We start from the raw sequence: 16,139 nt of genomic DNA on the forward strand, positions 1-16,139 counted from the left end.
AGTGACTGTGGATTTTCATTCATGGAAATATCTAAGAACTAAATACAGCTTGATTATGGTCAAGAACAAATCTCTTGGGGATCTGGGTTCCTCCAAAGATTCTCTTCAGATTTAAATTCACTTTCATATTTTTGAACCTTCTGACAAACCTGTTCTTGGAGGATAAGAATAAGTAGAATGCATTCCCAGTAACATGATTTTAGATTATGACCCAACTGCCCTTACTATGCTGCTGCTGCTGTTTATGTACTTCATGGAAAGGATCCAGGGACTGGTTAATGCAAGAAAAAGTGGGTGGAATGTGTGGATGGAACTTTTAAAAGAGATGCTAAACCAGACATAAATATTGGCTAATATGTATTGTTTGTTAAAGCTGAGTGTTAGACGCTTGGGACAACAGCAATGACAGTGTTCTGGAGTGAAATGTTAAGGACATTTTGCCCTCTGGTGGTTTTGGATTGAAAGATCTTAAAGCAGGCTACGTTCAATGCCTATAAAATTAGCAACATTCAAGCCATACAAACACCCTGTGTTATATTCATTCATTTGTCCTAGTTAAATGCCTAAGGAGTACTTCAGCCCCTTTCATTCACACATCACACCTTTACTCCACTGGAAAAGCCCTAGACCAACTTTGGAAAAGAAAGGCAACATACTGCAGTTTCAATTGTTGTGGGACTCAGGTTTTCTCTCAGCACTGCATATACGCTTGGAGACATGGGAAGGAGGTCTGATGGAGATTGCGGTTCTGTTGAATCACTCCGACTTAAAGAGATAACAAGGAAAAGGATTAGAAAATTATAGCTCACAGTGACTGTTGCATCTATCTGGGACTCGTTTCTAGTGCTTCATCCATTCATGGCACTGAGCTTCCTAATTTATCACTTTGCCTCAGACCATTCAATCTGCTATGTGATATAATGGCATGTAAAAGGGCAACTTTATCATTCCAGTCATAATAGACTACAGTAGTTATGCCCTCAAGACTAGCTTTATGTGTTCAAAGAAATGAGACATAAAATGTTTTATTGGGCATTAAAATGCTTTATTCTTGGTTATATGTACTCTGTTCTACCCTTAAATCTCTTTCAGGAAAGAACTTAAAAATTAATTCAATAAAAAATATTTTACATGTGACCAAAATTACTCACATTGTTGAAATGGGGATAAAAACGGAAGGAACATAACCTTTGTCTCCCCTTTCTGTTGGTCTTGAAACTGGAAAAGAAAGGCACAGTGTTGGGGGAAAATATTCCCAGCATTAATGAAAAAAAATAGAAAAGTCAGTCCAGAAAAATATCAGTAATGCTAAAAGGAATGAAGATAATGCAGTTGTTAGTGAGCCACAAACTTTTTCATTGAGTGGAAGTCACAGATATCTAAACAAATAGTGTGCAAGAAAATGAATTTCTTAGTGGGCCTAACCTGACAGCATAATAGTATCTCTAAAATATGTCATTAACAATCGAGAACCTACTTTATTACCTGTTTTCTGTGATGCATTTGAGTTTGATTCGAAGATTGGACCCGTTCACATATTGGAGGATGTAGACGGGTGCGGTGTGGTTAGGTATTCCCCAAAGCTAACGGTTAAAGGTTAGGTTGCCATCCTGTGGCAACCACTGGGAAATGATGAAAGCTTTAAGAAGTGGAATCCACTAGAAGAAAGTTAGGCCACAGCAGGCAGGTCAATGAAAGGAATGTAGACTTTCAACTTTTCCTCTCTTTGCTTGCAAGGCCATCATCAGGAGAGCAGTTCTCTACTGCATCCTCCCGCCATCCTGTATGCCTGGCCACTGTCCCCTAAGGGAGCAGTACCAGCCTACAGTAGACTGAAAGCTCACAGACTGTAAGTCAAAGTAAGCATGTCTTTTTTTGAAGTTGGTTATCTTCAATATTATTACAGTAAAAGAAAGCTGACTAAACATATATACTGTGTCAATTCTTTTCATCAAAGCTGAAACCAACATAACTCATTAATAATTATTATTGGGATTTTGGGGACAACATCTCACTATGTAGCCCAGGCTGGCCTAGAACTTGGAATCTGACTGCCTCTGCCTCCCAAAGCTGGGGTTACAGGCATGTCTTTCCATGCCTCCTTTACCATAACATTATTATTATACACATTTTTGAAGCACATCATCAGCATTCCTAAAAATAACATTGTACTGTGCTTGGAAACATTTCCTAAATTTCTTAATTCTCCCACTGTAATTTGTGATATTGACATTTGCATTTCATTGTATTAGATGTAGAGTGTCACTTGAAGGTTTGTATTTTTGTCTTAGATGGGTGAAACTGAGAGACAGCAAGTCACCATTTATGAGTGATAATTGTCAGATAGTCTATGAGATGGTATTAGTTGCTATAAATTAAGGTTTTTATAGGTCATTATAGTCAGTCATCCCTTGGTATGTCTGGGGCACTGGTTTCAGGACCCCCAAATCCTTAGATAAAATGTTGTGGTATTTGCTTATAACAAACTTGTCTACTGTAGTATACTTTAACTCATCTTTTCAAATAATTCCTAATGCATTGTGAATACTTTAAAATATAGATCATGTACTGTATTGTTGAGGGAATTGTGCCAAAAAGTTCTATATATGTTCAATACAGATGCGATTTTTTTGACAAAATAGTTCTGATCCTTGATTTGTGGACCTAGAAGATTGTAGAAAATATAAATACAAAGGGCCAATTGTGCTTTCATTAAAGTGACAGAATACTAAACTTACCTTATTCATAAATACCTAATTTAATGAATTTTCCCTTCATGTGCTTAATCAGTATTTACTGAATGCCTTTTTGGATTAGGAATTGTTCTGGGCTTTGAGGATACATGCAGCAGGAAAGGTAACCTAAGAGGAGGATTGAAGCCCACATCCCCATGTCCCTTCCTTGGCAAATAACAAACATTCTCTGAGACAGGTGAAAACTAGAAAACTTACAAACCTTTGGGTTCCTTTGCAAAATACACATTTGTCATGTTTTTAAACCATTCCTACTCTTTCTTTTTCTTTCCTTGATTCATAAATGTGAAGTCAGCACCACTCCTATTTTAGAAAAGAAAAACTCAAGTGATCCAGGTGCTGTCAGCAACCACCTTGACCAAGCTGAAGTGCAGGTGTAGCTACTATTGTAGCTGTCTGCTAGTATCAGACAGCTCTAGCAGTCCTGCAGGAACTGCTGATATATCACATCATATCGCATCAGTTCCAGGGCTTTGCCCTTGTTATGCCGCTTAGATCTTACAAAAGTAGACAGAAAGAGGAATATCATCTACTTTGCTCTCATGTGTTATTTTCCAAAATCTTAAAAGGTAAACAGAAAGAACTTCACCTTCACAAGGCTGGGAGCTGTAGTGTTTACCAAAGGCCTTGTCTTTGGGGATGTCAGGATATAGGTACTTTAGAGGATTTTCAGGAATGTTTTCAGCCATAATAACCTTGTAGTCACGAAGGATGTCAGCAAATGGCAGAGCAGACAGCCGCCCTTTGTTGTAGGGTTCCACTGAGTGGAATCTCACTTCTCCTGGAAACAGAAAGTGGAGGACTATTCAGGTTCTTGTAGACATTCTTTGTGGTTATTCTTCCTGCCCACAATATTTTCATAGCTGCAATGCATGAATTCTTGCAATCTGGATTGGATAGCTTGTATGTGTGAAAGAGAACAACCAGAAACACCGGCTTTTCAAAGTTCCTTCCGTACCCTGTCTGGGACAACCATCTATAATAATAAACAGGTCAGCATACTACACACTTCTGCAAATTGAAACCCCAATAACCTAACTCAAGAATACTCTTTTCTGATGAAACAGTAGCAGGGAGGCACATACCGTTTTCAGAATGGTCCACCCAGGTGAAGGTTATCCCTCCAAGATGGCTTTCACTGAATCGTAACAAAAATGTCCCGGGCATTTTATCCTTTAGCAGGAGCCGTTCTTTTTCTTTGCTAACAAAGCCCATGACGTACCTAGAATTAGAGCAATGCATAGTTTCATCTGATCACTATTTTCTCTGCACTTACTTCATTTACAAAGAACAGACCTAAATTTTGTTTTTCATACATCAAAAGTCAATCCTACATGTAATACTCAGATACAGAGACATTTACCAAAGCCTTTCGAAGAATGTGAGAAATTATCCTGTTTTTTTCAACTATGCCATTAAAAGAAAAAGACCTAATAACTCTAGAAGGAAGGCACTTCGTTCTTATGGAAAAGATAGCCCCATAACTTACCCATCAATCCAAAGGGGAAGAATATGTTTCTTAATTAGGTCTAGTATTGCTTCAAGCCATGTCCAAAAGGTAAAAGGTTTACCAGGTAAGTGTTCCTATTGGAATAAGTAAGCACATCAAGGCAATGATTGGTTAAATAGTAACACTGATATAATAAATCAAGTTCTATTTTTCAACAAAATAGTTTGTCTCAAGTGGACAACCCCTCACTCTTAAAAATAATCCTTATCCAAGTTCAAAACCCCAGTTTAGAGAAATATCATTATATATAAATACATGATTATGCTTCCTACTGCTCTTAATATTAGCATTATTTACAGTAGCCAAGATAGGGAACCAGCCTGGTTGTCCAACAATAGATGATTGGATAAAGTAAATGTGGTCTCTACATACAATGAAGAACTATTCTTGTACAATGACTTGAAGATAATAATGATAATAATAATAAAAGAACTATTCAAACATAAAGAAGAATGAAATTAAATCTTCTGTAGGAAAACGTATGGAACTTGAGATCATGTTAGAAGAGACAAGCCAAGCTTGGAAGGGCAAATATCACATGATTTTACTTGTGTGAGGAATCTTGACCTAAAATAATAATATGCCATGACTGTGAAAGGGGGACTATTTGTGAGGGGAACTGGCAGGTAGAAGAAGGAGGAAAGGAGATAGTGATAAGAAGTGAATATTAAGGGTTGGGAAGGGTAAACAAAGGAGGAGGCTGCAATGCTTGGTAAGACATGTACTCGTTATCCTGCCCATGTAATTGTAACTTCTCTGTACAGTATTTTCACAATAAAAATAAAATAAACTAAAAGAAAAGAAGTGAATATTAAAGAATATTATAGATGGTGATAGGAAGTAAATATTATAGAAAATATACAATGAGATCCACCAAAAAAAGGATGGAAAGGTGTGAAGAATAATATAGATGGGGTGAACTTAATCAAAGTATGTCATGCATGTCATAAATATAACAAAACCCCTTGGTCCAAGTAATTTTTGCTAATAAACATATAAACAAAACAAAAACAGTAGCTAAATGATACTCTCCTTCCCCTCTTTGTACCTTGCAGAACTTGGCCCAGGTGAGGTGACCATCACTGTAGCTAGATTGAACTAAAATGAAAGAAAAAATAAGATTTTTAAGAAATTCAACAATGAAGGTCTCCTCAATAGTGAGCCCAATTTAGTTTTTTATCCTGCTTTTCAAGAGTTGTTTAAGCAATTGCTATGGGTTTATAGGGAACGGAGTACTATGTATGGTACAAGAATATCATCCTTGCCACTATGAAATTCATTATCTAGAAATAACAATGGCTTTAGGAAGTTCCATGAATGGGCAGGTAATAGAGTGTCAGAAGGGAGAAAGGAAGCCACTCTGGGAATCACGAATAATATAGGGGCTGGGTGCTGGTGGCTCACGCCTGTAACCCTAGCTGCTCAGGAGGCTGAGATCTGAGGATCACAGTTCAAAGCCAGCCGGGCAGGAAAGCCTGTGAATCTTATCTCCAGTAATCCACCAGAAAACTGGAAGTGGCACTGTGGATCAAGAAAGATATTCACATGAAACAAATTTCGTAAGGCTTCCCAAAGTCCTCATTTATGTGAGTGCTCATTGATCAGATAAGTACCAGTGGCAACCCTGTCCTTCTCATCACATAAATGGTCCCTCAGTCCACATGATTCTGCTTCTGCGGTGCAAATGCATCTTTTGCCCTTTGTGGTGAGTAGTGTGTTCACTCCAGACTTGTGGAAATGCAGACATCTTTCAAACTTTTTTAAAGAACTTCTGGGCTGTATTGTCAGGCATTTCATCTCAATGACTCTATTTTGCAACTCCAGAATTCTCACAGCTAAAACTTTATTGATACGCAGAATTACATTGTTGCCATCTTTAATTTCTATTAAATTTCTTGTGTTTGGTGAAGGAATAAGCCATTTTCCCATTGGCTAATGTCAACTGAAACATTACTAGATAAGATCAAGTCACTATAAGTTTCACAGCATATTTAGTGAAAGTGGGTTTACAAGTACCCTGGAAACAAATGCAGAATAGAAAAGTGGGGCTTTAGAACTGGGTTGGGTTGGCCCACCATTCAGCTCTGTTATGTTCCCGCCAATCAGTATGGCATACACTTGCATCCTCATACAGAGATGAATTCTTCTCACTCTTACCTGTAAGCTTTTCTGCAAGCATATTGAGTTGATCTGAATTAAGTCCACGACCAACATATGATGAAAACTGCCAGCTCATCACTTCCAAGAGTTGACTTAAAGTGGCAGATGGAGGGTTATTAAAGAAAACCAAGTTCTGAAATAAAGTTAGGATGAAAATTGTATTTGTTAATTACAGAGAAAGCACTGTGACTCAATACTTAGATTCTCAATTTAAGCCCTGGGGCAACCTAAGTTAACAATTCAGAATGCAAACTCATTCTGGATATTTTTTAAGATATGCTTTTTTTCTTAGAGGGCTTTTTTATTATTTGAGTGTAACACAAGTCAGGACTCCATCTTTTCTAACAGAAGCATTTAGTATCTTCTAACTTTCCCTAGAACATTAACTATGTCAGTTATATAAGTAATTAATACTGCCCAACATATAATCAGATAGATTGTCATTTTTGTAATATCAAACTTAAGTGAAATGTTGCTCAATCGACTCATTGTGGGGAAAAAAGATTACTGCCATCCTTCCATGAACAAAAGATAGGAAGAGAAGAATTTCTAGGAAGACAGTGTTCCTTGCATCTGAGAATTGTGTCTGAAATTTAAAGTGGCTAGCAATACAGAATATCATTCATGTCTAAGAGCTTAGATTTTGAAGCAGGATAGAATTAAGAAACTAGATTTAGTTGTTCAATATGGTTCTGTAATGAGGTTCTGGCTTTATTTAAGGAAGTGAATATGATTCTGATTTCCAGATACTCATATTGGAACTCAGTAAGGCTGGGATGGTTGGTATGATGTCTTTGGTGGCTTTCTAGCAGAATATCACTGAAGAAAGCCAAGTGCAGGGTTATATTAGAAAGGACAGAGTATGTGTCTTCCCACCTACACCCTGGTATTGTAAGAAAAACTGAACATAGTAAACTTGCTTGTGCTTTTCACCAAGTACAGTCAAATAAATAAATTCATTAATGAATGGCTAAGCCATAAGAAGTTTCAGAAATGAAACTGAAAATTCTGTAAATGCATTATGTAGCTCAGTTCATGTGGAGGTCTCAAGTCAGTCATGCATTATGATGTTAAAAATCATTGTGTGATCTGTGGAACACTTTCCTGTCCTTAATTTTAGGAAGATATGCCTCCACCAAAAAAAGCAAATTGGGCCCTAAATCCAGGTAAAAATTAATGTGCTTAATTTAAGTGATAAAGTAAGCATTTTAGGATTGGTGAAAGGCAGTGTATATGTCTTTATCAGAAGTTGGATGGCATTATGGAAGAGCAAGAATGGAGCATCTGCAGTACTGAACGTGATCGTTACCATATCAGACTCTGCATTCACAGTTTTTCCTCAATAGCAGTCTATACATGTAGCTCCTAAGGGTGTCTGGTAATTAATCTTACGGGCTGCTCTGGGCCTTAAAAACTCTAATGAACTCGGTTCCTTTCTCTTTAGGCTGGGAGGAAGCTGGGCCCAGAGCACTCAGGCAGCCTTCCTCTCTGGAATTGATCTGTCTCTGCTGCCAGGGCACCTGAGGCCAAGGAAGAATAGGACTGAGCCATTTTGCATATACTTTCTCTACTAGGAATAATGGGCTATAGAGAAAAAACACTTAGAACTGACTTATTGTTAAATTTCTATTGCTGGTACCTAACCTAACCTGAAAGAGTTTGTGTGTGTGTGTGTGTGTGTGTGTGTGTGTGTGTGTGTGTGTGTGAGGTGGGGGAGGGCAAAGAGGGAACATTTGCTTTGAATTAAGAAGCAATATAGTCATTTACATTTGACCTATTTTCTCTAGACTTTAATGGTTTCCAAGACAACACACTAAGGTTTTGTAAGAGAAAAGCAAGGGAAAGTACTGACTCATCTTTCCCCCCTACTCTCTTCCCTGGTTTTCTGGGAACAAGATCATCTATTAATTATTGACATCTATTAGTATGTTCACTTTGAAGCCAGTTTATGGTCAGTATCTCAACTAGCCACTAGATGGCAATAAAACCCAGATTTAGTCTAGAGAGGATAAAATCTATAGGCAATCGACTTAAAAATTGTGCTGTCAGAGTATAGTTAGGGCAAGATTGATGGATACTCTGGTTACTTATTTGGAACTAATTCTTAACCATTGGAGAAGAGCTATGGAAAAAGATAGATCCAGAATAAATTAAGGTGGTCGGATATCAAATTCTGACAGCAATTAGATATAAAATTCTGCCATAGGATGGCCTTAGAACTCCTTGTGTTCACGTAGCTGGGGACTGACAAGACCTGGAGAAATAACCAATATCTGTCTCTCACTTTTGCTAAGCAGAAATCTCTAAGGACCTAACTATGTCAGGTCATGTTACTTTAAATGTAGCCTGAGAGGAACCATATAACTAGAAACAAAACCACCCATAAACACATGCACACACACACACACACACACACACACACACACACACACACACACACACACAGAGTTAACAATAAATTTAAAAAATGAGAAGAAATACAGGAATAGGAACTCTACCTGGGAATCATTGGTTGACACATTGTACCAAATGATGGATGCCCAAGCGTTAGGAAGCTGGCTGACATTGGAAATCATCACCACAGGTAATGAACTGGTCTAGTTTAAAAACAAACAGTCATTATGGGTGGTCCTGCCTTACATTGGTTACACTCAGCTATCTCAAGCCCACTTCATTCTTCCCATCCTAATATCCATGTTTCTTGGTTGCTAAAACAATTGTGAAAGCAGAACTTTCTGAGCATATATAAACCAGAACACAGCAAAGACAGAACAGGAATTCTTTTAAGAGTTTAGGATGCTGTCTATCAGGCAGCTGCCCCAAAACATGACACTGCATAAATATCTAATACTTCCTTATGTCACATATTGCCTCAAATGTGACTAATCAGAGGTTTGTTGATTTAGCAACTAGCCTCCTTGTATGTTATGTCCATCTTCCTTGTATGTTATATCCACTTCTGGAATAAATCAGTACATTCAAATTATGACCTAACAACTAATTAACATTGGTACATTGGGGGTTTTATTGTGTTGTAGGAGCTAGAGCTGTTTCATCTTACTGCTACAGAACTCAATTTAGTGCTATTGGTAATGAAGTTTTCTACCTGGTGAAAAATCAACAGGCTTTCACAGACTAAGCTGAGAGGCTAATCAACTTATAATAGTCCCTTTCCAGCAATGCATCAGATTCCTGTAGACAGTAAAATACCCAATTGAGGAACTTAACAGCTCATGGAAACAGAGGTTTAGGGACAAAAGATGAGAAAGGAACCTACAAAAAAATTTATCAATGGGTTATATTCAGTGAAAAGTACAAGCAGGATTCTGAAACAATCTGTAAATGGGATTAATGATATGTGAAAGTGTATACCTTCACTCATATACTAATCTGTTTATTCAATACATATTGGGCATCATCTGCTACTATGTGCTGGGTTTTGTGCACTGACAATGGTGTACAAACAAGGCACTATGTCCTTCCTTCAAGAAGCTCACAGTGAGGGCTGGAGGTGGGGCTCAAAGGCTAGAGTGCTGCCTAGCAAGCACAAGGCTTGGAATTTAAAGTTTAATACCACCAAAAAGATTCACAGGCAATCACATTCAATTTGATTTCCAAAGTGTGTTCTGTCTTTGAGCAATGGTGACCTTTAGGAAAGGATCAATATATGGTTAACTATCACTGACAATGCAGTTCCTATCACTTTTCTTCATACAGAGAAACATTCCTCTGAAGTGATTTGTAAATGTAACTTGAATTTTATGTTTAAGTATACTGTATGAATATTTATCTATCTCTTTAAGTTTTCCACTGAGCATTTATGACTCAAAATAATCCAGAAAACAAACAAGCAAAAACGCAATGTTGGCAACAAATTATTCAGCCTATATTAAATTCACAATGCTCATGAGTTTTTCTCATTTATATTTAACCAGAAACGCATGTTAACTAGTGAGCATTTTACATATTGCTTTTTGAAAACAAAATAATACATGGAATATTGTACTAAAACCCAGAAACAACTGAGCTTTCAATCCCTGAAAAAATTTATTGATAAATATTATTAACAGACAGATGGTCCTTTAAGCACCTACCTCCAAATCAATGGTGAGGCCATAGAGGCAGATCTGTGTCTCAAAGGTGATGGAATGAAGCTCTTCAGTCACCATATGACAGCCCTGTAGGGGAAGTAAATTGTTATTTTTTTTACAAATGCATACTTGCTAATTTGTTTCTAAAAATGAATAGGTCTTAAAATAAATTCCCAAAACACCTTTTATTATTGAACATTTCTCCTGTTCTTGCTTTAAAATAATACAGCATTTAAGAAATCTTTATCTTCACAGAGTGATTTCAAGTGTCCCAAACAAGATGATTTCTGGCTTCTAACATTTCAGCATATTCTTGTTGTAATGCAGTGCTGTTCCTTAGGCTAATTTTTGAAAATTAGTCTGTTGGATTTACCAAATTTTAATAGGATAAGCCAGGCATTTATAGGTATACTAAAATAACTCCTGGTAACATAATTTTGTTCAGAAAAAAGCAAGATTCACTTCTGGTTATACATGGTATTTGACACACAAGTCTGCTCCAGAGACTTTAATAAGGTGACAGCTGAAGTTTTATTCACTTCCTAATCAAGCAAGATGGCAATATAGATTCCACATGAGAGTCAGGGATGAATGTGTGATGGGGGTGAAAATCACTAAGGTGCTATACGGCTATGGAGTTGCAAGAGGGTGAACAGAGGCTCATTAAGAACCTAACCAATGAGGGGTCAATGGATTCTCCACCCTCATTGACCTGCACAGGGGACAAAAGATTCAATCTAGAGTAAGATGAACTAGAGATTTTTGTTTGTTTGTTTGTTTTGTTGTCGGTCTTGGGGCTTGAACTCCCGACTTGGGCATTGTCCCTAAGCTCTTCAGCTCAAGGCTCTACTACTTGAGCCACAGAGCCACTTCTGGTTTTCTAGTGATTTATTGGAGATAAGAGTCTCACGAACTTTCTGCTCTGGCTTACTTTGAACTGTGATCCTCAGATCTCAGCCTCCTGACTAGCTAGGATTACAGGTGTGAGTCACTGGTGCTCGGTCCAAACTAGAGGCTTTATATGGATACTTTTTGCACACCATGGGCACAAGGTCAAACTGTGGGCAGGAATGAGGTGCCATACTGAAGAGAGAATGATCTTGCAAATGTTTATGGGGAAGCTCTCGACTCTTGCCTGCGAAATATCTGGATTGCTCACAGTTTAGCTTAAATCACCAGCAATACCTAGGAAGCTGACCTGGCCAAAGGTTTTCACCATAAAGTAGCCAGATCCTAATATTCAACTTTATATCTACAATACCCAGCACACCAATAGAATTTTCAGATACATTCAGGTTCTTGATTATAGACTAATGATGGTCATATACTTGATAAGATCCCACATGAAATACAAATGTAAGAATAAGGAACTACTTTTTCAGTAGTACAAAAAAGCAAAATACTGTTTTAAAAAACACAGTAATATATATATGTTATATATATATATATAGTAGGCTACTTTTGTTTAACAAACAAGCAGTAAATCAGTTAACTGTAATGAGTAGATAGTGCTTAGATACTGATTTTCACAAACCAACTATAAAAAGCCTTTGTCAAGAAAATTAAAATACAACAAGAAATAGTCTTTCTTATTAATAATGCTTTAAATATATTTTATGATAAGGGTATTGTGATAAAGTTTAAGAATTCGTATTCTACATATACTTACTAAAGCAACAATGATAATGAATATAAATTACCTAGAATTTAAAGATACCACAAAAATGATCTTTAAAGCAGAAAAACAGGTGAAATAAGGTAGAAAGAATGTTAATCACTAGTGATATAATTTACTGAATAAAGGGGGGTGAATTTTATTTTCTCCTTACCTTTTTATATATTTGAAATGCTCTAGGAAAAGTTCTTAACCTAAGTACACATCTATGTAGCAAAAATTACATCAGTGAAACAAGAACAGATTGCTACTAAAAGGTATTCAGAAAATAACAATAAATAAGTATAAGAATAGGTAAGTGTGATTGGAAGTAAAAGAGTGGAAATAAAGTAAAAGAAAAAATGAGTAGTAAGGATGGAAAAGGTAACATAAATTCTAACAACAAACTCCCAGAAGTTCTAGAAAGAGAACAGAGAAAGTAGAGTAGAAGAAATATTAGAGCTAAACCAAGTAGTAATTCTTACATGCTGCTATGGTAAACTAGTACAATTCTTTAATATTTAGCAAAATATAAAATATACATTGTTTATAACATGTATACACACGTGTATACACACTTATAATGTACATCTATGTGTATACATAATGTGTATACATAGATGTAAATATTGTCATATTTATATGGTTCAAAGAATTTCTTTTATATTTAAAAATATTTAGAAGAATCGAGGGCTGGAAGTCTGCTCTAGTGGCTAAGTACCTGCCTAGCAAGTCCAAAGTTCTGAGTTCAAACTCCAGTACCTAAAATGTGACATAAAGAAAACTCTAAGAGCATGGCATTGATCAAGATGTACTAACAAACTGACATGTTGAATTGAAACCCTTTTGTACAACTAACTACTTAAGGATAATTAAAAACAAAATAACAAGATAAATATAATATCAACTGGAGAATGCTTGTAGAAGAATTGTTTATAAAGCTAAAAAATGTCCCTTAATAGAATAACTATATGTATAGGATTATGGAATAAAAGACAGAGTAGCTGAAATATAATAATTTAGAATGATATGACTCATTTTAGAGATTATTGGAACAAACATTGTTTGACAAGAAAAAACACTGTTTGCAATAAGGTCAATAGCATGATGATATAATAAACATTTAGTCTCTGCCTCTAGTTCCTAGGACAGAAATCTAAGATTCTTGTCAGTAGTTCGAGAAGAATCTTTTGTTCTAATGCTTTCATCTGTGGTTCTTGACATAGAACTTACAGTTCTCCAATCCTTTGGGATCTCTTGGCTAAGGACAACTTTTGTTCTGAGGAAGTGACTGTTTGGGCCTTCTGGATATCCTCATGATGGAGAATGGATGCCCAAAGAATGAACCATGTGATTAAAGGGCTGGAACTTTCAGGCTACTCTCTGACCTCTGAGGAGGAGAGAGAGGCTGAAGGATGAGTTGGTCTCAGTGGCAAGGGTGTAATCAATCATTCCAACTTAGTAAAGCTTTTGTAAAAACTCAATAGGAAAGCTGGAAGCCAGTGGCTCATGCCTGTAATCCTAGCTACTCAGGAGATCTGAGGATTGCGGTTCAAAACCAGCCTGGGAAAGTCTGTGAGACTCATCTTCAATAAACCACTAGAAAACTGGAAGTGGCTCTGTGGCTTAAGTGATAGAGTGCTTGCCTTGAGCTGAAGAGCTGAGGGACAAAGCCCAGGCCCAGAGTTCAAGCCCCACAGCTGAAAAAAAAACAAAAGGACGAGATTTGTGGGGTTGCTGAATAGGTGGCGATTCTGGGAGGGTGGTAGGCCTAGAAAGCACATATAAGCTCCATGCTCCTTCCCATAGACCTTGCCTTAGCTATCTCTGCCAGCTGACTGACCATTTCTATCCTACATAAGAGCCTTTGAAAGAAAGTAGATATTTCTCTGAGTCCTGTGAGCGTCTCTTGCAAATTACGTGAACTTGAGGAACACATTTATTACCTATTGGACAGAAGTTCAGATCACTGGCTGGGTCTTGCCATTGGCACATGAAGTGGTTGAGGACAGTCCTTTGAGACTGTGCCTTAACCTAGGGTCTGACACTATCTCTAGACTGATAGCATTAGGGCTGAGTTAAATTGTAAGATAACCATTTAGTGTCTGCTAGAAAGCTGATTGATAAGTTGGGAAGATTATAGTTATTAGATGTGAGGTATTTTGTACTGAGTCTAAGGGAAGGAAAACCCAAATTACAGCCTCAAATCTCCCTCTTGCTAGCTTCTATAATTTAGATGAATTAATATACATATGGTTAGTCATTGTGAATAATTTTATCAGATCTTGGAGTTGACATTTGTATGTTGCATTTGTATGTTCACCTTCCAAATACAGGCTGTGAAAAAGAATGAGAGTCAGGATTCCACAGACAGAGCAATGACATACAGGGTTGTTCATTAATTTTGGGTCATTAATTTTTGCTTTAGATATGACAAAATACAGATGACGAGAAATTTTTGCAGAGTTTAAAACTAATTTCTATTGTTTACTGGAAAATTCTCTGATGCAATTGTGATATTTATTTAGGGAAAAAAACAGCAAGGAAGTTGACACACAATATTCATGACTGGAGAAAAAGAGCTCTGACAAAAGAGAGCATCATAATTTTCAAAACTTCCATAGCCATCAGTCACTGTCTCAGTTATTTTATCAGTGCAGGCCAAGCCAGTCACACTATTCAGTTTCACAGTTCCAAGATTCATCCCTCATAGATCAGGAAAATATTATAGATAATAACCAGGGGTAAGATTAATATCTTAATGTAATCTTAATCATTTGAAACTATTATTAGATGTAAAATATCCATATTAATGATATTTATTTATGATAGCGAATATCCTAGTTTGATTGGCTATGTAATACTTCTACAGAATAATATCTGTTGAATAAGCTAAGAAATTAGAAAATTGGCCAAACAGCTGACCAGCGCTCCCCCCAAAAGTCCTTTCAACTCTTCTATTCAGTCTTATACACTTGGGAAAACTAGACTGTAGAAACAACTTAGAAGAAAAACTCTGAGAAAAAAATACTGTGTTTTTTTTTAACCAGCCATAATCTATATATGTTGCACATGGAACACAGTGTGGCATTTTGAAAACCATCCTTTTGGCTTACATTTGAGGATTATGACTCAAAGCCAGTCCAGGTAGACTCATCTCCAATACACTACCAAAAAGCCAGAAATGGAGCTGTGGCTTAAGGGGTAGTGTGCTAATTTTGAGAAAAATAAAATGACAGTAAATAAAATGCTCAGGGACAGTGCCCTGGCCCTAAGTTCAAGCCCCAGCACTGGCACACAAAAAATCCACTTAATAATAGTTACTGAGCCCTATTTTTTGCTGGACACAGGGTTCAATGCTGGGAAACCAAAGACAGGAGAAGTAATACACTATATAAGAAATAGCCTATAATTTCAGCATATGAAGAAATTAATGTAATGTGACAAGTAGGATTAACCTGCAAAATCAGGGTATGGAATGGATGTTGCAGTATAAAAGGACTGAATTTTTAGTCATATTCTTATACTACAACTCATTCAGTTAGTTTAGAAGGAAAGCAACTTGATGTGAAATGCTTGGTCTAGTTGGGGAGTGAGTAGTGTGTTTGAGAACACTGAACCTTGAAAGAACATCTGTTTGGCTATTTTGTTAAATGAAACTCAAGTCACCCAGGCTTTACTAATAGCTTCTTTGTGCTTCATGACTTTTCAGCACATAAACAAAATCACCTAACACCTCAGTCTGTGACTAAAACTGTCCTTTATCAGTTAAGTCTAATGACAGAGCAAACTTTCAGAGAACAATGGAGAGACTGCAATCCCAGCTTCCTTATTCAAACAGTTTTCACATTTCAGCAACCACTCTAGCGGACGTGATCAGGACCTCAGGAGAAAGGTTATTTCCTGAGAATGTTTACAAGTATAGTCTGATGTTTCAAATCTGGCCACTAGACTATCACCGTGATGGACTC

General features: G+C 36.9%; 1 protein-coding gene across 2 annotated transcripts in view; it reads right to left on the bottom strand.

Annotated features, from left to right (window-relative positions):
- The window catches only part of Stat4 (signal transducer and activator of transcription 4), a 93,467-nt gene that overhangs the window by 1,054 nt on the left and 76,274 nt on the right, over nucleotides 1-16,139 (bottom strand). Inside the window, exons 15-23 of one of the 2 annotated variants that reach the window (XM_013030099.1) lie at nucleotides 10,518-10,601; nucleotides 8,922-9,020; nucleotides 6,421-6,556; nucleotides 5,312-5,361; nucleotides 4,243-4,337; nucleotides 3,839-3,975; nucleotides 3,449-3,534; nucleotides 1,152-1,218; nucleotides 657-765 (exon numbers count right to left, since the gene is read on the bottom strand). In XM_013030099.1, the coding sequence (XP_012885553.1) occupies nucleotides 692-765; nucleotides 1,152-1,218; nucleotides 3,449-3,534; nucleotides 3,839-3,975; nucleotides 4,243-4,337; nucleotides 5,312-5,361; nucleotides 6,421-6,556; nucleotides 8,922-9,020; nucleotides 10,518-10,601 (828 nt within the window). In that variant the 3' untranslated portion in view covers nucleotides 657-691. Of the gene's footprint in view, nucleotides 1-656; nucleotides 766-1,151; nucleotides 1,219-3,342; nucleotides 3,535-3,838; nucleotides 3,976-4,242; nucleotides 4,338-5,311; nucleotides 5,362-6,420; nucleotides 6,557-8,921; nucleotides 9,021-10,517; nucleotides 10,602-16,139 lie in introns of both variants that reach the window. The other variant, XM_013030094.1, reaches the window with a different exon arrangement.

This window comes from Dipodomys ordii, unplaced genomic scaffold (assembly GCF_000151885.1).
Source record: "Dipodomys ordii isolate 6190 unplaced genomic scaffold, Dord_2.0 Scaffold5, whole genome shotgun sequence".
Taxonomy (NCBI): Eukaryota; Metazoa; Chordata; class Mammalia; order Rodentia; family Heteromyidae; genus Dipodomys; species Dipodomys ordii.